At 45.9% G+C, this 25031-nt stretch overlaps 1 protein-coding gene across 1 annotated transcript in view; it reads left to right on the top strand.

Moving 5' to 3' along the window:
• Nucleotides 1-18633, top strand: part of LOC138513829 (apolipoprotein L3-like) — a 98852-nt gene extending 80219 nt beyond the window's left edge. Inside the window, exon 4 of the mRNA XM_069628939.1 lies at nt 15795-18633. Coding sequence (XP_069485040.1) covers nt 15795-16585 — 791 coding nt within the window. The 3' untranslated portion in view covers nt 16586-18633. The remainder of the gene's footprint in view (nt 1-15794) is intronic.
• The last annotated feature ends 6398 nt before the right edge of the window (nt 18634-25031 follow it).

The raw sequence follows: 25031 nt of genomic DNA, 5'->3' as shown, positions 1-25031 counted from the left end.
CAGTCCAGCAACGCAATTGGTCTATACGAGGCTGGATCCCTTCGATCACCTTTCTTAAAAATTGGGAGAATAATCGATGTTTGCCAGTTCGGCGGCACCAGGCCAGTAAGCATAATGTGATTAAACATGTCAAACAAAATATCTGCCCATAGATGTTTATGCTGTTTGATCATTACATTGTGTAATCCATCCGGTCCAGCCGCTCTAGACTCGCTCAATTTGGATATAAGGAACAATATATCCTCACGATCAAAGTTAACAATATGATTGGCCACACTGCCGTCCCATGTTAAACCAAGATCAGTAAAGGGTGAAGTGTATATAGTGCGATAAAAATAATTCCAAGATTCATGTGAGATGGAGTTAACTTGTAGTGAATGTTGAGTTTTCAACCCAGTATTATTTAATAATGCCCAAATACCTGCTGTTGACTTAAGAATAATTTGCTTTAACATGACCTCCCCATCATATTGATATTGGGTTGCACGCCGATTTCTAATCCAGTTTTTATACGTCCTTTTTAATTGTTTAATCTGATCTTGGTTAGCTCCTAGGACGTCAGCGTGCCTATTTAACAGATCTTTAATATCCCTTCTTAGTTCACATTTCTTACGTTTTACTTCTAGATCAAAGGCATGTTGATGTAACTGAGTGGAACCTTTATATTGAGACCTCTGAGTTGCAAAACGTTGGATGGCATGAACGTAGCAACCGCTAAGACAGTCAGCGTCATCAGCATATTGTGCCGACAAGGTGTCTCTAAGCTGATGCAGTTTCCACTCGGACCAATGTACACGATTACCAACATTATTGAGCCGTAAATTTGCCGCATTCATATTTAAAGGAAGTGATTTTGTTTTGGGCCATTCAAATGTTAGTTGTAACCAACTATGATCACTCAAGTGGGTCTGCTTAATAGAAAATTTGGATATGTTGTTCAGAAATTTAGCATTAACAAAGATATAATCCAACGTTGCGAAACAATGAGAATTGTGCCATGTAGATTTGGGGGGAACATCTCCAGATATTGATCCATTGACCATTAGAAAATTACGGTCAGCCATTAAGGTTAGCCAACGGCATTCATCAGATAAAGGGGCACCATTGTTTTGGAGTAAAAAGATGCAAATTTAAATCCCCCATTATGAGTGTGTTAGTGATGGTCACGTCCAATGAAAGTTGGTCAAGGATCTTTCTGATAGTATCGAAGAATTCATTCGAAGAAATATGTTTTTTCCTCCAATAGATATTTATCAAGGCACAAAAACTGTCGGCAACGCGAATTTTTACATATTGAAAACATGGTGGAAACGTCTTGTGCCAGATAACTTCGATATTCTTATCCTTGCGGAAGGCCATAAAAAGCCCTGCCATCGGACGACCTTTAACTGCCTCCACCGCTGGAACCATCAAGATGTTATATATGTCCCAGGTTGGAACATTACGAAGCTATGTTTCCTGAAACACCAGGATATCAAATTGTGAGAGATCCTTATTTTCATTATTAAGAAAATGTTTATACCCTCTTGTGTTCCAGGAAAGTAGACTAACTGAATCGAGCTTCTGAACTAGTTACGAGCCCACATAATCCCTACTGCGGGACCAAGCATTATGCATAGGTCCCATCTCTGATGTATAAGAGGCCATCTTTTCACCATATATGCGATTTTTAGAATGATCATCAATGAATTGTGTCTGATCCTCATGGGATACATCTTGTGTCACTATAAAGCCTAAGTTGTAAAAGGCAGTACGAGCCAGCCATATTGTGTTTAGTACCACTCTTGACTGCACAAATATACGTGCTTCTGTAAGGTCGCGATCGTTGGTAAACTCGACCAAACTAATGTCAGCTGATGTAATGTCTTCAAGAGCAGTAATATCGGCACAGATATTCAATATGCTGGCTCGATTGAGATCATATGTAGAAAAGGGGTGGCCACGACATCTTATCAAAAGACGGTAATGATTTTTAAAATGGGCATTACCAGTGTGCCTGGATGATCTAGAACTGAGCTTGTTCTGTTGTTTCGTGCTGGGGGCTATAGAGCGCCCAGCACCTTCCTCCATGGGTTTGCGCAAGGGTATGTTCTGTGCTTTCATCGGACCCTTTATTAAAGGATCAATGTTAGGTAGACCCTTTTGAGAGTTCTGAGGGTTAGGATCAGATATGTGTAGTGAACCCTGTTTTGATAACTTACTAGATTCATTTTCTCTAGTATACCTTTCAAAGGATGCACGAATCTCCTCTCGTAGATCCTGTAAAAGGTCAACAGGGTGCTGTATCTGAGTTTTCCCCCTCCCCTCTTGTGGGTCAATGGAATTAGTTTGTTCAGTCTTGCTCTTGTTAGCTGAGGCACTAAAACGCTGTACAAGAGCCTCACTAGCTTTAATCTGCTTGTCAAAGGAGGCTCTTAATTCTGCTCGCACTTCTTGAATAATATCAATGGGTGTTCTTGACGAGTTTGCTGCCACTGTAGAGTCAAGTATACAAGCAGTACCTGAGTCTAAGGCCTGTATCCCTTGTGTGATAGCTAGTGGATGGAAACTTTCATTGGAAACAGATTACATCAAGGACTCCACTCTTGGAGACCGAGTGCTATGATGTGTTTGGTTAGTAGTTGAAGAATCTACTACTTCCACCAAATCATCTAATGGTTGATATATTAAAGTTTCCTGTCTAGGGGACTGAATTTCCATATCATCATGTAATTTTCGCTTTTTTCTGGTCGATACAGCCAACTTAGTAACTTTCTTCGTTTTTGTCTTTGTATTTATGGTATAAGGAGATTGAAACTTTTTAGTTGCTGGTTCACCTAGGGTGCAACCCAGGGTTGCTACAGGTGGATTTTTAGAGTTACCAAACAAGGGGGCGAATGAGACACCCAAAACTTTTGGGGTTATCCCATTTTTCATTACGGAAATTGGAAGCGAAGAAGGTTCTTGTACAATGGGCAATGTGATTTGGCCCTCCAATATGGACACGGACGAAATGCCCGCGGGAAGGCGTGATCTAACATCAGAAGTGGTATTAGAGAATGGTTGTTCAGATGTCAAATTTGATGACAACACACCACATTCTATGCATGGATTTGTCTGTATAGATTGGTTAATCATTTTATCAATACTAGGCCTGGGTAACAAACTACGTGCCTTTTGTTCTTCCTTCAAGAGCATGTGTAACATATGCAGTTCACTATTTTGCGAGCGCATCTTTTCATCAAGGGATTCATATAATTTAGCCAAGGATAAGAGAGCAGTATTCATGGCACTCAATGTATTATTTAGTGCCGGAGCCTCAGGAAAGGAGAATCGGTTTTCTTTGTATGGCATCTGGCTATCGTGAATAAAGTAAGGATGACTATGGTCGGGTTCTGAAAATCTGGTGCGCCTAGGTGTAGGAGCTACAAAGGAAGTATTAGATATTGGAGATGGCGACTTATCAAATAACACCGGTGATTTATATAGATCAGGGTTTTTAGACTCTGTTGGTGGAAGAGAGTTTGGCTTATAGGCCGGATCGTTACACCCGCTTGTTTGAGACTGTGAGTTTTCAGTGAGTCGGATCAAATCACCCGTATTTGAACAAATGTAAAGAACATCATGGGACTTGAGTTCTTGAGGGCTAGACGCCAGGATGGAGGCCAATGTATCATTACCAAACTCCCCGACCGTTGTTAATTTGGCGGACTCGGCACGTAATATGCGCTGTGCTTCGACAGAGCATAAATGCACCTGAGGGGGAACAATTAAAGATTGAACATTCGGATTAACCGCAGCGGGCATAGTTTGTGTAATACCAATTTCACCTGTTGAATAAGCCATAGAGATTGTGGCGTCGGCCACCTCGAATCTTAAGTGAGGTTGCTGCCCAATTGCGGGACTAGCAAGAAGGTCCGGCACATCCTGCTTGGAGCAAATTGTAAGTAAGTTGCTCTCAGGATTTTTTAAAGCCACATCTGCGGGTAGATAAACTTCAGCCACGGTTATAGAGACAGCTGTCGCCTCCTCCATGTTGGCACAATTAACGTGAGGATCCGGGACCCGATTAGGCTCCGGGACAAAGTGTCGGCGGCTGAATGTCACGCTGGATGCTTAGCGTTTGCTTCCCTGGACCAACTCTTGTTGTATAAAATGATCGAATGTCCACATTAAGTGAGCTCGCTCGGAGTCTCTCTTTTTGTTCTTTAGCCCATGTACTTAAGAGGACCTTGTCTGGACGAGAGGGCAATGGATTATAAATATTAACAAACGATTCCGGCATGCCAGATGTCAATAAATTAGTCTGGCGTACCATAAATATAATAATGGAAACTAAATTAAGTAAAAAAGCAAAAAGAAAAAGACGGAGACCTACAGCGAATAAAATTAAATAAATGAAGAAAGGAAACTTACAAAGCCACCCACACCCGCTTTCCCGCTAGACAGCGAGACAGCAATTCACTTTAGCAATTCACTTTGCTATTCGCGCGCGCATTCACGCATTCGCGAGCTTTTTAAGCAAAACTTGTGGGATCGGTGAGCTAGACAGGAAACGACAAAAAAGGAAAAAACCACAAAAGAATAATATCACTAACAGTCCACCAATCAGGGCGTCAGAATGTAGCCCAAAGTCCAAAATCCAGTGTTGCTCCTACCCAATGGGAGCAATCCGACGGCACCAACAGGGCGGGGTCAGCGCAGTACAACGGGACAGAGGATTCGTCCGGTGAAAACGTCTGGCAACCCGGCAAGCTCCAGCTCCAGCGAGACAGCAATTCACTTTAGCAATTCACTTTGCTATTCGCGCGCGCATTCGCAAGCTTTTTAAGCAAAACTTGTGGGATAGGTGGGATCGGTGAGCCAATGGGAGCAATCCAATGGCACCAACAGGGCGGGGACAGCGCAGTACAACGGGACAGAGGATTCGTCCGGCAAAAACGTCTGCCAACCCGGCAAGCTCCAGCTCGACAGCAATTCACTTTAGCAATTCACTTTAGCAATTCACTTTGCTATTCGCGCTTTCACTCTTGTCCGATTCCTTGCAGGTTGCAGCTTGACCCTAATGAAGAGTTCTCGTAGCAACTGGTAGTATTCTGGTAAGGATTTGTATTTTCCAACACAGTTCGATAAAATAATGTCAATATGTAACCTGTTGCTTTCTCCCTTATTCAGGCGCTGAGAGAAAGTATGAAGTCTCGGGGAATAATACCTGCGGCAGTAAAATCAGGTAAGTCTATTGTGGTGAGGAGGGTTCCCCTTGTTAGTCCCTTGTTTCACCTTGCTGTCCTTTTGTTTCCCCTTAGGGGCCGGGGTTCGGCGAAGATTCAGTGGAAGCTGCGCCGACCCGTGAAGAGGAATAGTACCCCTGGTGGTAAAATCAGGTGAGTCTATGGGAGGGTAACTAATATTCCTCTGTGTATTCCCTTGGCTCATCTTGCTGTTGTTGTCTTCTCCTTAGGTGCCGGCGGAAACATGCAGGAGGATGCGGTGGAATGTGAAGATGCTGCGAAGGCCGGTGAGTTCAGCACGGCGCTGCAGCAGGTGAGGCGACGCGCATAAATAGCTTCTTTCTTCCAGCTCGAAGGCGCGATGGATCGGGAATTCAGGTAAGGATCAAAGGTATTGCTCTTGTTCTAACCTTTTCTCCTTCTTTCTCCCTTTTTCTAGGAGCTCCAAACTCGAGGCGGGCGTGGCAGAAGGCTGGATGCAGACTTGCAGGCACGGTGAGCATTACGCTGCTGGATGCAGAATAACGCGAAGCGTGTGCTGCTCTTCGGGTGTGGTTTAAATAGCCTCCAAAGTAGTCCCAGGGAAGTATTCCTCCTCAGCCCCGCCCGAGTAAAAAATAGTCCCTAAGTAAAGTAGTCCCTTCCAAGCCTCTTTTGGCTTGGAGCTCTTGCAGCATGGTCTGCATCAGGTAAGCTTGCAGCATGGTCTGCATCAGGTAAGTTTTAATCTATGAGCCTGGCGCCTATGGCGCCAGGACTGACTCTCCATATGAGCCTGGCGCCATAGGCGCCAGGACTGCACCCAAATAGCCCCTAGCAGGGGTTGTTGGGCTTGCTTGGGATAACTTGATGCCTGCTTCCGGGGTTGCTGGACTTGGTCTGGGTCCCCGGGGGTAGCCATCATGACAGTAGGGCAGCAGAGCAAGATTCTTTACATACACAGAACTGGCAAATTGTGGGTAGCAGCACTGCACGTTTAATTTGCACAACAACCAGGCGCAGCATGCACCACAGCAATGTAAACTTTGCATATGCAGAACTAGGCTATTCAGTTTTTGACACACAAACACAATGGTTCCTCGTGAACTTCCCTCACACAGTACATTGTAGTAGGCCTTGTAAAAAGGTACGTCCTCAAACAGATCAGGTACAGAAAGCGCCACAGCAGTGCAAGTTTGTTCAAATGGAGTGCATTAGCATGGGCAGCAGAAGTGAATGTTTCCCTCACAAACAAGTCACCATGGGCTGCAGTATTGTAAGCTTCCCTCGCACGGAACATGTCAGTCGGCTTCAGCAGAGAGAGACCTTCCCTCATTTCGAAAAGGGCCCTATGGGATACACTGGTGCAAGGTAACCTTCCTATAACATATACCCAGAAAGTATGAGCCACAGAAGTGCAAGCATCCATCATATAGAAAAGATGGGATCAGAAGTGTAAGCTTCCATCAATTAGAATGATTGCAGCATGGGCCTCGGCAGTGTACACTTCCCTCACATAAAGGGATAAAGCATTTGCTTGAGCAGTTAAAGGGCCACTCGCAAAGAACATAGGCACGACCTCAGTTGTACAAGCTCCCCTTGCGTTAAACAAGCAGAGCATGGGTCTCCCCACTAAAAAAAACATCTGCAGTATGGGCCTCTGCAGTGCTCACTCACGCATATGTTAAATGTTAAAGGTATTTGTACCGCGCACCGTCACCAACGGAATTGGTCCCCAGGCGCTCTGGTGGATCTGCAAATAAGGTGGGATGGGTTAGTAAGGTGAAGAGGGAGTAGGATAGTGAGAGGAGTGGTGTTTGTTGGCAGCTTCAGCTCGGTATACACCAGATACTGAGCTTTGGTGCGGATATTGGATCGGTGTCATTCCACGTGTGCTGTTGCTCCGGCTTATGTGTTGTTGCAGTGTTGTGAAGTGCGTGCAGCTTGCTGTGCGAGAGATGGTTGTGTGAGTTTTTTGAGTGAGATAAGTATGCAGAGTTTGAGCCTATATTGGTTAGTGGGTTACCTGACCTTTAGCATGCTAACATTCTCAGTTCTATCCAGGTGCGGCACCTGTCGACCCTCACACCTCTATCTGGATGCGGCGCAGGCCAATGCCTAGGGTTTCATCTAGGTGTGGACATGCCAACATTCACAATTCTGTCTAAGTGTGGACGTGCTAATATTCAAAGTCCAAAGACGTATAACTTCATCTATGGAGGAAGCTAAATTCTTTTCCCCAAAACCTAATAAAGGCCCTACGGCATGCAGATCATATCGACCCACAGCCTTGATCAATCTTGACGCACAAATCTATACAGAAATGCTGGCAAATAGATTTATAGATATGTTGCCAAGCTTGATACAGCCGGACCAGTCAGGGTGTATTAAACAATGACAAACCCATGATAATATTAGACGGGCTTGTCATTTGATAGAAAAAACAAAAAAGAATAGACAGCCGGAGCGCTTCTTATCATTAGATGCAGAAAAAGCGTTTGATGAGTAGAGTGGTCGTTTCTATTCCAAACCTTAGAGGCTAGGGGATTTGGCACTAGATTTATGAGCATGCTACGAGTGAACTATAAGGACCCTAAGATTAGACTAGCTATAAAGGGTCAGTTATCAATTCCAATTGCGCTGCACTGAGGAACAAAGCAGGGTTGCCCACTACCCCAACACCCCAACGACCCCCCCACCCCCGACTGTATGCAATTCACCTGGAACCTTTTTTGGCAAGAATTAGACAATCTTAGACATATAACAGTCAAAGTATGGGCCTTGGCAGTGCCTGCTCCCCTCATGCAGAATAGTCGTAGCATGCTCCACTCATGTAGGTCCCAAATTAATTCACAATTCTTCCAATAACAATATGAAAGCCTCGGAAATTTTATTTCTGATACAATTTCAATGCACAGCTCTGTGTAAAAAATGTAAATTACTCCCGATATGTATTAGGTAATATTGGTTTTGCACATCTTTGTGAAAACGCACATTGGGACGACTGCTAACATCATTTACACATTCCTTGCCTTTTCAATCATAGGCCCATGAGGAGCACCTCGTTTAAAATTGAAAGCGAAAGGCAGAGGGCACCAGAGCAGCTTCTTATCCTAAGCCCAGAACACAACTGCAGAACCTCTGTGTCTGCTCGGGGAGGGAGGCCTCGTAAATACATTTTCAGATACTGAAAGAGGAAGGGAGCAGAAGGAGGGGCATGGGTTCGTGTTAGCAGGATTCAAGGTTCCACACTCTTAGAGGTGGCAGATAACAAAGCACAGACTGCAGACCTCACACGGTTCTAACTTCACGTTGCTCAGCCCTGTCTATAAATGAAGTGCGGTTGAATGCTTGCTGCTGCGATCTGTGTGTTATCTGCTGGTCGCAGGTTCAAATCCCGGCACGGCCAACTCAGCCTTTCATCCTGCCTAGGTCGATAAACGAGTACCAACTTTGGTTGGATGATGCTGTATGTAAATATGTTCTATCTAAAGGGCTTTGGCGAAAGCGTTGTATAAAGAACACATCATTATTATCATTATCAAGTAGCTGGGCACCGACAAACACTGGGACGCTTGACCAATGACACCTAGCTCGGCTAATAACTGACAAAACCCCCATTTGCATAACTCTGCTGCTTAGTATGGTGCCTGATGTGGGGTATCTGCCAACTTCCTTGCAAGGCTTCTTAGCCAGTTATGGTTGTGGTGATAGTAGTGAGTGGTGTAAAGTGTAAATGAGCTATTGGTCAGCTGCAAACGCCTCTTACTGCTCTGTGTTGGCACACTACGTCCAACCTCTGCTGTTCTGCTCCTACGGAGAGGCTGGATGCGCATCCAAACAGCCGCAATCTCTGCACACAAAGGGGTCTACCTACCCCAGCCCTTCTATTAGTCCCTAATTTTCTCTCCCCACTTAGCAAGGATAATCCATTGGAGTGCTTAAATAAGGCCTTTAATTGTGATAGGTTTGCACCTAATAATTCTGCTCCCTCTGTCTGCTCACTCTTCTAAATTGCCCCCCATGTCTGTATTGCAGCAGGTGCCCACCTCAGCACCATTATCTTCTCCATCATGGGCACATCCAGGCTTGTCCTCCATCACTGATCTCATTCCTGCTTCTTTCTGTAAGGAGAGGTGGGAGGGGCTCTCCATTGACAGTAGTTGTGATTCTTTGCCATTCCCCCAACTCCAAGTGCCTGTGTCCCCAGCTCGCATCCGTGCCTGTATTCCAATCTGTGCCCTAACCCGTGTCCCCAGTAGACGCATACAGTAACTTACTAAACAAATGGGGTTTCTGGGCGTCTCTCTACCAGCACGAACACAGCCCACTGACCTGTTCTTGGGTGGATGGCCCCCGGAGAGTCTCAACCAAGTCTTTAGCTCACTGTCTCTGCCTCCTTGCCAAAATAAATGGCTTGTACCTGCCTTCTGTCTTTGCAGTTGTGCCTTGTGATGTCCCGGCTAGGAAAATACTATATATTTTCGAGTTTTGCGTTCTTCCTCGACAGATTATTCTGCAAATGTAAACATGCCATTTATTATTATTTATTTTAAATGCTCTTTAAATAACCGAATTGCTAAAAAAATGTATGTCCTGCACTCACCCCCACCCTCTTAATATCCATGCCCACTTACCTGTTTCGACTCAAGGTGTACAATCAGTATCTGGGACTTGGTCCCAGCATACATATTTTCTAACCTTTACCCATCATGTCGGCAGTACCAGGCTCTGTAAAGTTGACAACACTCCCACCTCATTCTCCCTTCTACTATTCCAGAGCCCTGCCTGTGTGGTGAGTCGCAAGAAGGATAAGGACTCTGGTCTTCCATTCCAGAATATCCTTTATTAAAAGAAAAGTGAAAACTCCAGTTTTTCCCTAAACTACGAGGTTTCCCAACCTAACACACACCAACTAGGGTGCTCATCAGTTGTCAGTGCGTCCAAAAGTAAGATCTGTCCTCTGTCGAAACTAATCTAACCTGTCTCTACCACTATCAAAAACAACTAAGGCACAAGGGAATGACTCCCTTCTCCTGTGGCTTGCTCCTCAACAAGTTCACTTATTTGTAGGTAGTTCTTTGTAACTACTTTGATCAAGTCGTATAGTTCAGATATTGGGCTCTTCAACTTCTCAACAATGTCTTTTATACCTTGTTTCCCCCTCTCAGTTGTATTTGTCTAGCTTGTGATATTTGTAGTTTTCCGTCCCCTTTGTCCTTGGGGCAATGCTATTATTTTCTTGTTCATCAAACATGGGACTTTTTCCCTACTCTGTGTCCATTCTTGTTCCTGGCTGGGCCACGTAGGACTGTTCCACCAATGATTCTCACTCTTCTCCACCACTTGGTAGTTACTGAGACGGGTATGAGTTTTCCAGTAACGATTCTCACCTCTACTACTCCACTCTTACTGGGACAAGTAGCAGTATTCCTGTAATGATTCTCACTCTTCTCTACTACGCTGTTCTTAATGGGATGAGTAAGAGTGTTCCAGTAATGATTTTCACTTGATTCCACCACTTGACTTATCAGGATGAGTATTACTGTTCCAGTAATGATTGACACTCTCATTAGGTACTTCCCATACTTGATCCTTACTGGGACGAGTATGAGTGTTCCACTTGTTACTTTCAGTCCCCGACCCGGGTCTCCGCCTCTCCCTGTTACCTCTTTGTTTATGGGGCCGCGTCACTGGGCTTGCGGTGTGCAAGTGGTCTTCTTGGGTGAAATTCAGGTTGGCCTGTTTGCTCTTTGCTTCCTCTGCGTTTGACACGCTTTTTGATACCTTTTAAGTAAGTGGTGTCAGCATTGTTTAGGGACTTCAAGTCCACTTGGATTCGGTCATGCCACCACTTCTCACTCTGTCATTCCTTGCACCTTCTGTCAGACCTTCGGCTTCTCGTCTCTCAGGTCCTCTGAGAATGAGATATCGGCTCACACATGCCAGCTTCCTCTCGGCACCTGAAACCATGCATTGCCGCCTCCTTCAGCTCCGCTCTCACAGCTGATTTGGATCTCCAGGGCTTCTCTCCTTCCCAGGTCTCCTCCCCTCTGATTTATGATGCAGCCGTGGGGTTTCCCCAACAGAGCCCCAAAGTCGGTCCTGCTCTGTTTTGTTTGTACTCTGTATTACTTGCATGGTGTTCTTGGTCTCAGTACCAGATACGTATTTCTTTTCAGGTTTACTCAAGGTAACTACATGGCAATAACAAGTATCAGCTTGTTCTTTGTTGTCTTCTGGTAGATGTTATTAGTTATCGGTCATAGGTGGGTTGGTTAGGGAGTTCCGCATCAGAACAGGAGTCCTTGTCCCCACAGAGACCGGTGGGGCCGAGGGGTCTGGCCCGGTGAGGTCCCACTTGCCTCTACATCTAGGGAGGGTATTGCATAGCCATCCCACCTCCCTAGCCTCACAGGAAAAGTCTCCCCCGTGTCGAGAAGCGACTGAATCCTGCGATTCGTCACACTAGTGATGGAAAACCTTAGCACAGCCCTTTTTTGTATTAGGAGTTATTTCAGACTTGGACCAGACTCTGGAATCTCACTAAGAGACTTTATTATTAGGAGCCAGTGCCATCCATATTTGCAGGCATATTGATGATCAAATCCATCAAACTATCTGTTAGCCCCAGGAGCTGCACCTTGAATGTTCTCTTCACCCTGCTACTCCCCCTTTTGTCTTTAGTATTCATTAATAACAAGTTCCAGCATTTAATTAGAAAGGAAGATCCATGGTTTCCTTTGGTTACTTGGCAACTGACACGACAAGATGTATTGCAATCGCAGATCATCCCTGGTGTAATTGTTGCCATGTTGCACTAATTAGTGCTCATTAGTATAATGATAATGGTATTTGTCTGGGAGTTGGTGCACTGACTGCTTCAGGCCCAGGTACCTTCATCGGGTCCCTCGATATAAGAAGCACTGGAACCAAGGAGGGAGCTGCTGCTTCAGCCACAGGAAGATGGGGACAAGCACAGATACACAGCATGGAAAATGAGGTTCCTTATTTATCACTTATCCTGCTTTATAGCTGATTCAAAGTGCCCACCCCACCCCTGAGCCTAGAGACGGCATGAGTTGTTAAACAATATGTGCTCCCATTTCTCTTGTTTTCCACTAGCTCCTCTCCCTATCACGTTTTGAATAACTGAGCTGGGCTTGAGGTCCCAGTCATACGTTTTACGCCTGAACAGGGCTGTTTCAGCCAGAGTACACCACACACAGGAACGGTGTCTCCTCTGAACCCCTCATACTGCGGAGCTGTCGCCTCCTGTGCACTCAGTTAGCCTTAAACCAATGTACTCTGTAATGCTTCACACTCTTCCCTTGTACCTTCCTCCTGTCCATCACTTTCATCAGCCCTTCTGACCTTGGTACCCTCTTGCGCTGCTCCTGTACCACTGCTGGGAATGTTATATCTCCCTATGTCACTTGCTCCGATCAACATCTCCTCGCTCTCGCCTTTGTTCCCGTTTTTTCCTGCATCACACTCGGTTCCGACTGCTCCTGTTCCATGGACCCTCAATTCTTGGGTAGCTGCTATGTGTGATTGAGATGAGGCTGGGTAGTCGAGAATAATCTTGTGTCAGAGCAGTGATGTAAATATTTTCCCAAATTATTTCCCCTATTGCACCCTTTGTTCTGACTGCTAAAGACTAGTTTCCATCTCTGTAGCATCTTATGTTCTGACATTCCAGTAGTTAAGGTCCCACTGCATTGCATCCTTGTTTTAGAAATGAAGAGGGTTTACCCATCTCTCTATGATGTTTTATTGGGGCACGTAAGAAGGGTTGGGGGAATCGGTCTCCTTCTCTATTGCACCCTCTAATCTGGCAGCAAAGGGTGGATGACGGGTCTGCAAGTGCTATAGGGGTTGGGGGTGGGGGGTGGTCCCCATCTAGTGGCAGGGAATGGTCAATGAGGTCAAATTACTCTTTTCCCTTCAGAGTCGGCGCTTTAGCTATGGAAAGCAATCAGTTATTCAGGAAGCTGTTACAGTTAAGGACACAGTCTTTTTAAGGCATTGTAACTCATTATGTGGCCCTCTAGACGTTTTGGACTTTAGTCCCTGCCAGTCCTAGCCAGCAATATTGGTGGTCAAAGACCATGACCGTTTTAGTCCAAAGCATCTGGAGGGGCAGGGAGGAAGACGAGCAAGTGGCTCATAAGCCCGCCCACTCCATGCTACCTGCAGACCCCCACTTTGGCTTCAGGGACACTGTGCCTATTTTTACACGACTTCCTTAAGAAGCCAGCAAGCCAGCATTGACCCAGATAACGAAGAGAATACTCCTATGCCAGCCGGTCAGCAAGCCAGCATATAACAAATGGTTCGGGCAAAGCTATTCTTGTGGAATGCCCTGTGGACAAGCCACGACAGCACAATCACATTGGATTTACTGGCAGAACTCTCTGGTGTGCCCTCTTATTCTTGGAAGGCTTTGCTCGGTCCCTGGCAGCACAGAGATATAGCGCTCACAGGGAACTGGTGTTGCCTACAAAAGTGCTTTGCCTCCACCTACCATTGTGGCAAATGTCTGAAATCCACGAGCCTTGGCCCCAGCATACGCATACACCAGAGAGGTATGAAGGGGGGGAACTGGGATGCCCAGAAAGTGCGAGTAAGAACCAAAATGGCAGCTAATCCTTGCATATGCTTGGTCCCGTCTACAAGTACCAAATTACAGACGGAAACACCAATTCTGAACATTTAAGAAAAAAGGATGTACAAAAAGTAGTCTTGGGGACAATATTGGAACCAAATATGAATTAATGTTTAACCATCATTGTCCGAGTATAGCATGGACAAAGCCTGGACCAAAGGGGCGAAACATTACCACGTGCTTGCTAATGAGTTTATGTTGGTTTTTCTTAAAGTCGTCACAATTGGGTACATGTGTGAGGGTATACACGCATTTCGCCAACCTATTTTTGGTCGTGGTACTTTTCATCGCCGGATTTTACATCACCAGAAACCCCGTTTTTTAATTTTTTTTATTTTGGGGGGTGTTTTGTTGGGGTTGGGGTATTATGGGGTATTATTATAATAGTAAAAGGTGGGTTTTGGGGGGGAATCCCCCCCAGAATAAAAAAAAACCAAAAACAGGGTTTCTGGCGATGTAAAATCCGGCGATGAAAAGTACCACGACCAAAAATAGGTCGGCGAAATCACGTAGAACCATGTGTGAGAGGCCTTTAAGCTACACTCTTCTCATTAATTTATCTTTTTTGATGGTTTTATATCGCATGAGATTTTGTATGTGACCACTGATTTAAAACTATTTTGATGGAATTCATATGATGTTTGGAAACAGTCTTTAAGGATTATAAAATAATTTGTTTGAGATCCTCAGTACTTGGTATGTTCTGGATTTCTTTTTTCTTAAAACTTTAACACTGGTTGGTTTTAGAGTGTTATAACCCCCAGTGGAGGTGTAATAGAAGCGCTTGGAGTTTTGATTGAAGCACAATTATTACCGTGTAGGGGAGTGCTTAGTCGTGTTATCAAACACTTAAGCCAGTCTTTTTCAACCAATTCTGAACAGTCCATCGTACTCTCTGATTCTATCATTCCCTACAAGTGCAGACATTTACCGTAAGCCCAACCCCCGGGGAGCAGTGGCTGAGTTATACAAACCCAGGCTCCCAGTCTAGCTGTGTGTGTAGTAGGAGTAGGAGCTGGAAGCCGGAGTTTGATGGAGATTAAACGGTGAAGACGAATTTTGGAGGTGGTTGGAGGGAGGGAAAGGGGTATGCAAGGCTAGGAGAGAGAGCTACATCAGGTGGAGGTGAGGAACGATTTGGAGGAGGTTGTTAAGGAACATCAGCAGGAGGTGGAGAGAGACGGGGATGAGGTGGAAGACCATCTGAGGAAAGGGAGGGAGAGGCTAGCCTGTCGGACTAGGAATGTTTGAGAGTTGAAGCTTGGCCACAGACTGGGAACAGAGGCGAGATCTCCATCTGACGGGATCAAGCTGAGGGATGAGGAACAAGCGCATGGTGTGGTGGTGAGGAGTAGCGAAAAGTCTGCAGGATTGAGGACCCAGAGCAAGGGGGGTGACGAAGCCCTACAGAACAACCACATCACAAGGAACGTCTTCAACCTGGGGCTGAAAGATGAGCCAAGGAGGACAAGTGAAGGAGGGTGCGGCAAACCCTTAAGACGAGACTGGGCATTGAGGAGAAACGTTACTACTAACTGCAGCTGCTGCTGGAGACACAATGACAGCTGCTGGTGGGAAAGTGTTTTTGAGAATTGTAAGTTCACCAGCTCCTGTGAGCTGTAAGGAGGAAACCCCTGAAATTGTTGGTTTTAGTTCCAAGAGGATTTCTTTTCCATGTTAATATAAAATGTTTTACCCATAATTTGTGTTCAGTTGTTTTGTGGACCATAATTGCCCCCTTGGAACTGCCTTCTCTGTCCAGTAATCTTCGGTTGTTGAAGGAGTTTATCTCCCTCTGTATTGCATTGTGCTGCCAGTGAATTGGCTAATCTGTCTGTATTGAATCTTCTTTTTTCTGAAATTGAACGTGTTCACCCTGAGCTCTGTTACACCCTCTGTTCTGACAATGGAGCTAATCTCTGTCTTTCCCCCCCTAGATATCGAGGAAGCATTGTATCAGACATTGGCGAGGATGAATGCATTCTGGATCCTCTTGGAGAAACATGCTCCCTCCTTTGAAGCTTCCATTACCGAGCTACGCCGCATCGCGGACGGTGTGGACCGCTTCCACCATGGAGCCACTATCGCCAGCATCACAGGGGGTGTGGTCAGCGCTGCTGGAGGCATTACCACTGTTGTGGGCCTCATCCTTGCCCCTTTCACCTTTGGTGCGTCCTTGATTGTCACTGGTGTGGGCTTAGGTGTGGCAGCAGCTGGTGGGGTCACTAGTGCCTCTGCCACAATCTCTGACACAGTGAATGAACGAGTGGAACGCGGCAAGGTGGAGAACCTTATTCGTCAGTATGAAACCAACATGAATGAGGTTCATGTGTGCTTGAAGAGTCTCCACTGCCAGTTGGAAAGGCTCAGCAGTCATCCAGACTTCTCCCGCATCGGCACTAAGGAGTTTGAGGCTGTGGCCCTTACTGCACTCCCCAGGGCAGGCAGAGGGATTGCCAATGTGGTGGAGATTGTAAGGCTAGCACAGCTGGGGAAAGCAGCTGGGGGCCTGGCACGGGGTATTCGCATTGCTGGGTTGGCCACTGGTATCTTGACAGGGCTGTTCCTAATCATGGATGCCATATTCATCGCCAAGGATGCCAAGGATCTGCATGAGGGAGCAAAAACCGAGGCTGCGGCCAAGATCCGGGAGGCGGCAGATGAGCTGGAGAAAGGGCTGCATGAGTTGATTGAAATTGGGTGCACCTTAAAGAAGACTCAAATGTAAACACAATAAGGTGGACTATAGATTATGCTCTTCTCAGAGCTAGGTATTAGAAGACACTGGGTGGGAATGCACAAATATGTTATACATAAGTACTTGTGCTTTCCTTTCCTTACTAATCATTCTGTGTCCTTTACCTATGAGTTAGGTCTTGTATCGGAGGAGCAACCCTCCAATCTGTGCACTTTCTCCCAAAATTCCTTTCTAAAATCCCACCTATGCAGCTGCAATGCTAACTTCTCTAGTGTGTGTGTGTGTGTGTGTGTGTGTGTGTGTGTGGCGGGAGAGAGTGGCTTCTGTGTCGTCTGTAGCCTGAGCTACCTAAGCTGTACAAAATGTTTCAGCTTTTATCTAGATCACCTGACAACCACCCTCCCCACATATTTCTGCATAAATGCACACCTTTCTGTATTTGTGTGATCTCACAACTTCTCATAGGATATCATTCCACCACATAGCATCCACCTTCTTAACCTACTGGTAAAGATCTCTATCCTCACCCACAGTAGCATTTCGGCCACCGTGCAAAATGTTTGCCATTGTTTTGTTATGCAGTTGGAAAAATCTGATGGTGCAACGTCCCCCATTAGGGGTTTCCCCACATGAAGCCTATGCTTCCAGTATTCTTTGATATGGCAATATAGCTGGTCAGCCTCTGTGTTCCACAAAAACCTCCTACGATGAATACTCACTTTCCAGATGTCTTGTGATATTTCCTGAGAAAGATACCGCTGGCCTTTGAATGCAATATTGACTATAGCAGACTGGGAAAGGGGTATTTAGCTGCCTGAAATAAAGAAATCACAACATGTACATCTTCTTGGAGACCTACACAAAACAGGCAGTCATCATTATCTCTAACTCTGCACCAAAAGCAATAGATGGGACGCCGCTGCCACAGTGCTCTTTAGTGGCCTGTCAATGTGTCTGTGAAACTTTAACCTGGGCCCCCCTTGGGTTCAGGAGTCTGACATTTGGCCACAGCCAAGAGCCGAACTGAAGGCTACTGACAGAGCAGAGCCTGTGTTGACTGAAGGCTTGGGGTATAGCCAGGAACACGTACAAACAAATAATTTCTAACCAAAGACTGTATCACTAGAAGTGGCACAAACATGACCACATCCTAAAAGGAAAGAAAGACAATGAGGACATTTTGCACTCCTATCAATGTGGAAAAAGGGCCATATGAAAACATGTATCCAAAGTTCTTTCAGAGCTGAGGCTTAAGTAGGAGGAAACAGAACAGCTTATCAGTGGTGTTCTTGTATCATTTATTAGTATATTAGCCAATAGAGATCTAGAGTTGGGAAGAAGTGTGATTCCCATTTCATCAATTGTTTGAATTCTTCAATTGATAACAGTACATAGTTTTGGAGTGTTAGACCTAAGGGAAATTGATCAAAGAAAATGAAGACCTTTATCGTGGACCTCGATGGTAAAATGTTACCAAGGAACGAAACCTAATCTTCATTTCTTTAGTGGATTGTATGTAAATTAATACTGCCATGTTTCTCTTAACATGGGGAAAGTAGTGCCTTTGTTTTCATAGTATTTTATTTCTAAAATCAATGTTTTAAACGCTAAGATTGGCTTTCAACAATTCAAATGTGGAAATGTTTGTGCACAAAGATGTTGAAAAATTGGTAGGAAGGCTACGTTGATGCTAATTTACGACACTAGAGATGGCAGTAAAATGTTTTCTATTTATTTTTTTCTTCGGTATGTTAACAAAATCTTTCTTTGCCCCTTCCAACAAGTAGCAGGTTGTTTCATTTAAGTCTCCCAAAAATGTCCGGTAATAATTTAAAGACAAGAAGCATATGTTGTACTCTTTTGTACTCTTTAAAAACTCTAGGTTTCAATTCTACCAAATTTAAAAATGTCTTTCTATATCGAGCACTTGGAGGAAATGTACATTTAAAGGTTTATTCTCCGCTTCAAAAAATCAACTATTTAAAAAAATGAGGTTTTCATGCCGAAGATGTTTGTCCTAATGGCAAAAATCCTTAGATATCAGTTGTTTGTTCTTAATAAAGTAGTTAATCACAAAAGTTGAACCTTTGGTATTTATTCATGCTTTGCGATGGTGAGCATAGGAAGAACTCTGCTTGTGAAACACAATGAGGGCGATTACGAGTTTGGCAGACATGATGGGCAGAGGTGGTATTTCTGAAGCATCACTGGCAGTAGTCCAGAAATCCCTCTGCCAGTTGTACCATTTGAAGTCTTTTTTTTTTTTTTGTTGCGTCCATTGCCACCTTCAGTGTGATGTTAGACATGGATAATGGTTTATAGTGAAAATGTCGAAAACAAAAACATGGAAAAAAAGAATGTTGAAAAAAAAGTGTTGAATTTCTTTTTTTTCTTTTTTTTATTTTAAATGAGGGGGGGGTTGGGGGTGTTCCCGCTCCTCCCCCGTTTATTTTTTATAGCTCAACCCAAAAAAAACATACAAATAAAAAAAAAACATTCATTTTTTTTTTTTTTGACATTTTTGTTTTCGACTTTTTGCAGTCGACATTATAACTGCACACCATGAATAATGTACATGGTGGGGAACTTTTAAATAGCAGACTTGCTGGAATGCCACAGACACAGGTGGCATTTACCCAGCAGTATGTCGGCAAAAGATTCTGCCCATCATGTAATGGTCCCCTATGCCTTACTCGGTTGTAGTTGTAGAAACCACTCAGAACACCGAGATCGAACAAATTGATTAAATCTGTGGAAGCACACGGGTCTTTACAAATTTACAAACGTTAACATGCCATTTAGTGACAGGACATTTTCCCCACGGCCTATGGTTAACGTCTAGATAGATTCTGCTACGGGCAAGACAGGGCTCCTTGGGTTCCATGTGCTCACCCATTGGTAGTGGTGATGAAACAAGCAAGGCCCAGTTATAAGCGGTAAGGAGGAGGGTAACATAGCTATCAATTAAAATAAATATACTGTCTACACAGGGGTACACAGTGGTTTATGTACTTTAGATCTCTTGAAAGTTAATAACATTAGTTGTTCAGGTGGCAGTGTTTCCTCACCACTAACTGTTCGTGTTTTGGCGTCAACTGTAGGGTCACTGGTGGAGCATGGTAGAGTATCCCGGGGTTTGATACATTCAGTACCAGAGGGGATCCCTTCTGTCATGCTGGTCTACTGTTTAACTGAGATGTGGGGTAGTAATCCTGGCATTAGGTAGCTGATTGAGCAGGTGGTGGCCCTGATGTTCATTGGTTGACAGGAAGGTTATATGCATGGTACACAGTCACAAATGTTCATAATTCTGGGATACCTGGGTCCGGTGATGAGTCCAGGGAGATTGTCACCTGTCCCTGAGGGGGAGCTACTCCTTTCTTACCAGAGAGGTGAGCCTGCTATGCCCAACGGCCTGCAGGGGTCAGGGTAAGCAGGATCCCTTTGGAGGTGACTCCCTTAGGGGACAAGGACCCCAATTGGGGAATAAGTCACCAGCTCTCTTCCACAGTCACTAACACCTTTTGTAGGGTATGGTGGTGTTATGTTTACTGATAATCATATACACCCGTTAAAAATAGCTGACTTTGCTTCTGACCTGAGAGATGCCCAATCTCCTGCAAAGAATAAGGAGATGAGTGAAGCAGCCCACTGGAAGAGCGTCCCTGGGACAATCAACCACGCACGATTCTAAGCATGTCGTGCAGAGTTTAACTGGGCCAAAGAGGACAGGGGTGGTGTGGCTGGCGAGAGAATGAGAGGGAAGAGTCTCTGGGGACTGATGCGGAGCCCAGCTGAAAAGTCGCATAAGCAACTCCGAGCCTACCAAGGTTATTTATTGTATTCATTTATAAAGCACACCACAGCCCGTGGGCATCGAGGCGCTGTAACAGAGTACAGTAGAATGGTTACCAAATACCGTAGAATGCTTGCAAAATTTCAGGTACGGGTTATACATAGTTACTTGGGAACAGGAGAGGGGGAGTGCGAGGGAGATAGGCGTATACATTGTTTTAGGTGAACAACCACGTTTTGAGAGCTTTCCTGAATGTATAGTGAGAGGGTTCTGCTCTGAGAGAAGTTGGCAGAGAGTTCCAATGTCTGGATGCAATAAAAGGGAAACTAGCTCCACCTGCTTTGGCGTGTTTGACTTTGGGTAGCATGAGATGGGAGCAGGGTGTTGTGGTGGGTCTGGATGAGCTTGCCTTGGTTACCTTGTTGGCGAGGTAAGGGTGGGCTGTGTTGGTGATGCACTTGTGAGTGATGGCTAGTGTTTTAAAAAGGATGCGTTCTCTGATGGTGGGTGTTATGCCTTGCTGCGCTTGTATGGTCCCTTTTGGGAATACCGAAGGCGGCTCTGAGTGGATTATTTTGGATGATTTGTAGTTTCCTTAGGTTTTTTGAGGATGTGCCAGCGAAGAGGACAGAACACTAGCCCAATGATGACCCAATGATGGCACTGTAGCTAGGCTGTTCTCGGTGGACAGGTAGGGTTTTACTGCATGGAGTAGTTTGGTTGCATAGGCAACAGAGGATGCGATGGCACTGACCTGCCGGGACATCGAGAGGGTGGCGGCTAGGTGGACTCCTAATCTTTTGACTAATGAGGATACTGGGATATGTATGTTGTCTATGGTGAATGCAGTGTATTGGCTGCTTAGTTGTTTTAGGGTTTCTTGTGGTCCAAACAGAAGGATTTCCATTTTGTCTCCATTGAGGCACAGCCAGTTGTCAGCCATCCAGGTCTAGATGGTGGAGTAGGCTGTATTGAGGGTATGGGTGTCAGAGTCGTAGTTACCAGGGAGGGGGAGTAGGACTTGTGTGTCATCTGCATAGTTGTTGTAAAGTGTGGGCGAGATGCACAAGTCCTGCGGGACTCAGCAGTGGACGGTGGCTGGGATGGCAGAGGCCTGTTCTGAAAAAACTCCCAATGCTTCTATGAATTAGGAGATCCAGGCTGGGGCATTCAGTGAGAAGTGGGCAGAGGTGGTGGCAGAGGGTTGTTGTCCACTAGGTCAAAGGCAGCGGAAAGGTCTAGGGGGAGGAGAAGGGCAGGCTTACCTTAGTCCCCAATTTCGTCCAGCTGTTTTTTTAAATCAAGTAGTGCTGATTCCATACAATGACCGGGTCGAAAGCCGGTTTGTCGTAATCCTAGGATATGATTAGTTTTGAGGAAGTGTTGGACCTGTAGATAAGCGTCCTTATCTAGAATTTTTAATAGGCAGGGGACAGTTGTGATAGGCCTGTAGTGGTTGGGTGCAGTGGGGTCGAGAGAAGGTTTTTTTAGGAGTGGCCTTACACATGCTTCCTTAAGTTGTGAGGGGACGAGGTCTGAGGCAAATGGCACATTTATAAAGATGGTGAAGAAAGGGGCAAGGATGGCTGCGCATTCCTTGAAAATATTGGGTGGGCAGGGATCCCCTTTGCATTTTGAAGGTTTAAGGTTTTTCAATAGGCTAAAGACTTCTGGTTCGGAGACTTCTCTGAAAATGAAAGGGGGAAGTTCTGGGGGTGTGTGTTCAGGGTGGTAGTGGTAGCTGTGTGGAGTGGGGTTTTCATACTGTTCTGGTTGGTCTGAATTTTGCTGTGTAGGAGGTCTATTGTTTTTAGCATAGCTGATTGGACATTGGTGCACCAGGCTTCATCTTTGGTGAAGGATTGCGCCAGGGGAAGCAGGGGGACTGGAGCTTCAAGTTCCCTAAAGATGGAGAAGATTTCCCTGATTTTGCGTTGACAATCCTGGTGTTGAAGGAGGCTGTTTTGGATAAGGAGATGGCTTTTTTGTATTTGGTTGAGAGCTTGCTTGCTGAATTCTGACTTCAGGGATTCCGTAGTTTTTTTTTTTGCCAGGCGGTGAGGGCAGTACGCTTAGTTTTTCGCAATGCAAGTAGCTTTGGGGTGTACCATGAGTTTGAGTGTGTTATGGGTTTCGCTCTACGTGCTACTAGTGGGGCTATGGCGTCGACTGCTTGGGTTAGTGTGGAGTTGTAAATGTCAGCAAGGACATTGTGGTCATTGGAGAACGGTGGTCTGAGTAGGGGTACTTCTAGGAATGGTAGAAGGTTGTCTTTAGTCAGTTTGCGTGTGCTAAGCGCAAGAGCAGGAGGTGCAGGGGTGGTTACTCATTTATGTTTCTGGGGTGGGGGTATGGAGAAGAGGATCATATGATGGTCTGTCCATGGGCAGGAATCATTGGAACTTATGGAAGGCGAACAATTGAGGTCGGCAATCCAGTCCAGGGTGCGGCCTTTGATGTGGGTGGGGTTGGTGACACATTGTGAGAATCCAAGAGTTTCTAGGGCACTGGCAAGTTTATTGGCTTCTTGGTCTGCAGGATTATTGAGGCCTAGGTTCAAGTCCCTTGGCAGGATGAATTTTTGAGGATAACTTAATGTTGTCTTCAAGGAAATGGAGGAGGTTGTCATGGAAACTTGTTGTGGGACCTGGTGGATGGTAGATGGTGTGGAGTGTGATGGTGCAGGTGCGGGAGGGTGGAGAGCTTGAGAGAAAGGATGTTGTAGTTGTTTTTGAGCAAGGTATTGAGCTGCCTGAAGAGCAGGGACTCTTTGGCTATGAGTGCCACTCCTGCCCCTCTAGTATTCGGGCAGTCCTGTCGGTAGACAGTGTAGCCTGATGGGAGGGCTAAGGATGAGGCTGGTTTCGGAGGCTTCGTGGAGCCATGTCTCTGAGATGGCTAGGGCATATACATTGTGGTCTGTAAGCGGGTCATGGATATCGAGGGCATGCGCTGGCAGGGGGCAAGTTTTAACAAGAGCACAGTTAATGTGTGCTGGGGGTTTTGGGGCGGCTTAGGAGTGGGTGCAGTAGTGGCAAGGTTGTCTCAGAAGAGCGGTGGGGTGGGCTTAGATGTTTCAGCTGTAGTGTGCAGAGTAATAGAATTCACATTGGTGAGCATTTCTGCTTTGGCATGCAAGATATTGACATTGACATTAGTATGCATTTCAACAATATTATGCGATACATCGACATGGTTCTGCTGGGTGTTGGCAGAGGATTCCTTCGGTGGGGTGGCAAGGGTTGTTGGTAGTTTCCAATTTATGATCGAGCACATGGGCTCGTAGAAGTCTTGATGGCTTCTGAGGGGTTAGGTAGGTCAATAGAGCTGTTTGCAAAGGAGAAGTGGGGAGTGACCTTGCTTTAAAAAATCCTTGGTAGGTGTTCCTTTCTTAGCCTGGGCAAGGAGATGACTCTCATGTTGCTGGTGCCGGCAGGCATGGCTGAGGTGGTGACCTGGCTTGGCGGCTGTGTGGGGCGGGTATGCGTTGTTGGGGTTTTGGTTGCAATTGTGGGATGGGGCCTCTTGGCTGGGTGTGTGGGTGTACGATCAGCCTGTGGGTTAGAGTGTGACTGGTTTGCAGTTAGGTGAGCAGACGGACTCTGAGTGGGGCTAATGCTAGGGTGAGGGAGTTGCGAGGGAGCAGCTATGGGTGAGTTAAGGGCCGGTAGGCAATCTTACAGGTAGGAGAAGGACGTTCCGTGGCTGCAGCTAAGGAGGACACTCTGGGCTTAGTGTGGAGCCCAAACTGACGGTTCCTGATTGAGGTGCACCTACAGAGAGTGGGCTGGAGTGCAGGTCGGGTTTGGGCACGTAGAGTATTGAGCCTACATGCGGTGGATGATGCAATGGGCAAGATACCCTGGCCTGGTGTTGCATATGAGTTGAGGGGAGCAGCTGGGAGCAGGCAATCGAGCTGAGGCACATATCGTAAGAATCCAGCATGCGGCTATCTTGGCCTGTTGTTGGTCTGTGTCTAGTGTGGGCCGGGCCTTTCTTACTTTTGAGGCACTACAAGGCGGTGCGGCGGAATGCAGGGGGGTTGCCATTGCACACCGGCAGGGACTGGATTTGCGTAGAGGGTGCCGGAGGGGTTATCGGTTTACTAGCTCTGGCCTTTGGTCCATGAACAAGTGGTTCAGCTGGGGTTGCAGAGCGGGCGAGATCTGTGGCTCCATTCTGCGTGCAGTGCTGCAGCGCCTAACATCTGCGGCACACAACACCATGCCCTTGGCCTGCGCAGGCTTTGCCACAGAGGGTCGGTGCTTGGATTTTATCTTAAGTGTCAGCAGAAATAAGCATTGAATGTGGCGTGGAACGTAGTGTAGAATGAAATCGGGCAGCGTGCTCTGCAGACCTGTGGCGCACAACACCGCGCCTTTGGCCTGTGCAGGCTTTGCAGCAGAGGGTCAGGTGCATGGGTTTTATCGTAAACGTCATAAGAAATTAGCATTGAGCGAGTTGCAAGACCAACGGAGAAGCGTCTTGGAGGAACGACATGGAGGCCAGCTGAAAAGTGCCATAAGCGACTCCACCAGACAGAGTTGCCGGAACAAGAAATTAGAGCACCGGTACACTGACGTGTAGCCCGGCAGAAGAGTCATGTAAGAGGCTCTGTGAGGACAGGATAATCAGCAAGACTCAATGCCCCTCCCTAGCAGCACAGCTCGAAGCATCCAT

Source organism: Ambystoma mexicanum, chromosome 12 (genome assembly GCF_040938575.1).
Source record: "Ambystoma mexicanum isolate Mex_15411 chromosome 12, UKY_AmexF1_1, whole genome shotgun sequence".
NCBI lineage: Eukaryota > Metazoa > Chordata > Amphibia > Caudata > Ambystomatidae > Ambystoma > Ambystoma mexicanum.
Note: the sequence above shows the minus strand (reverse complement) of the source record. Positions and strands in the feature narration are given on the sequence as shown.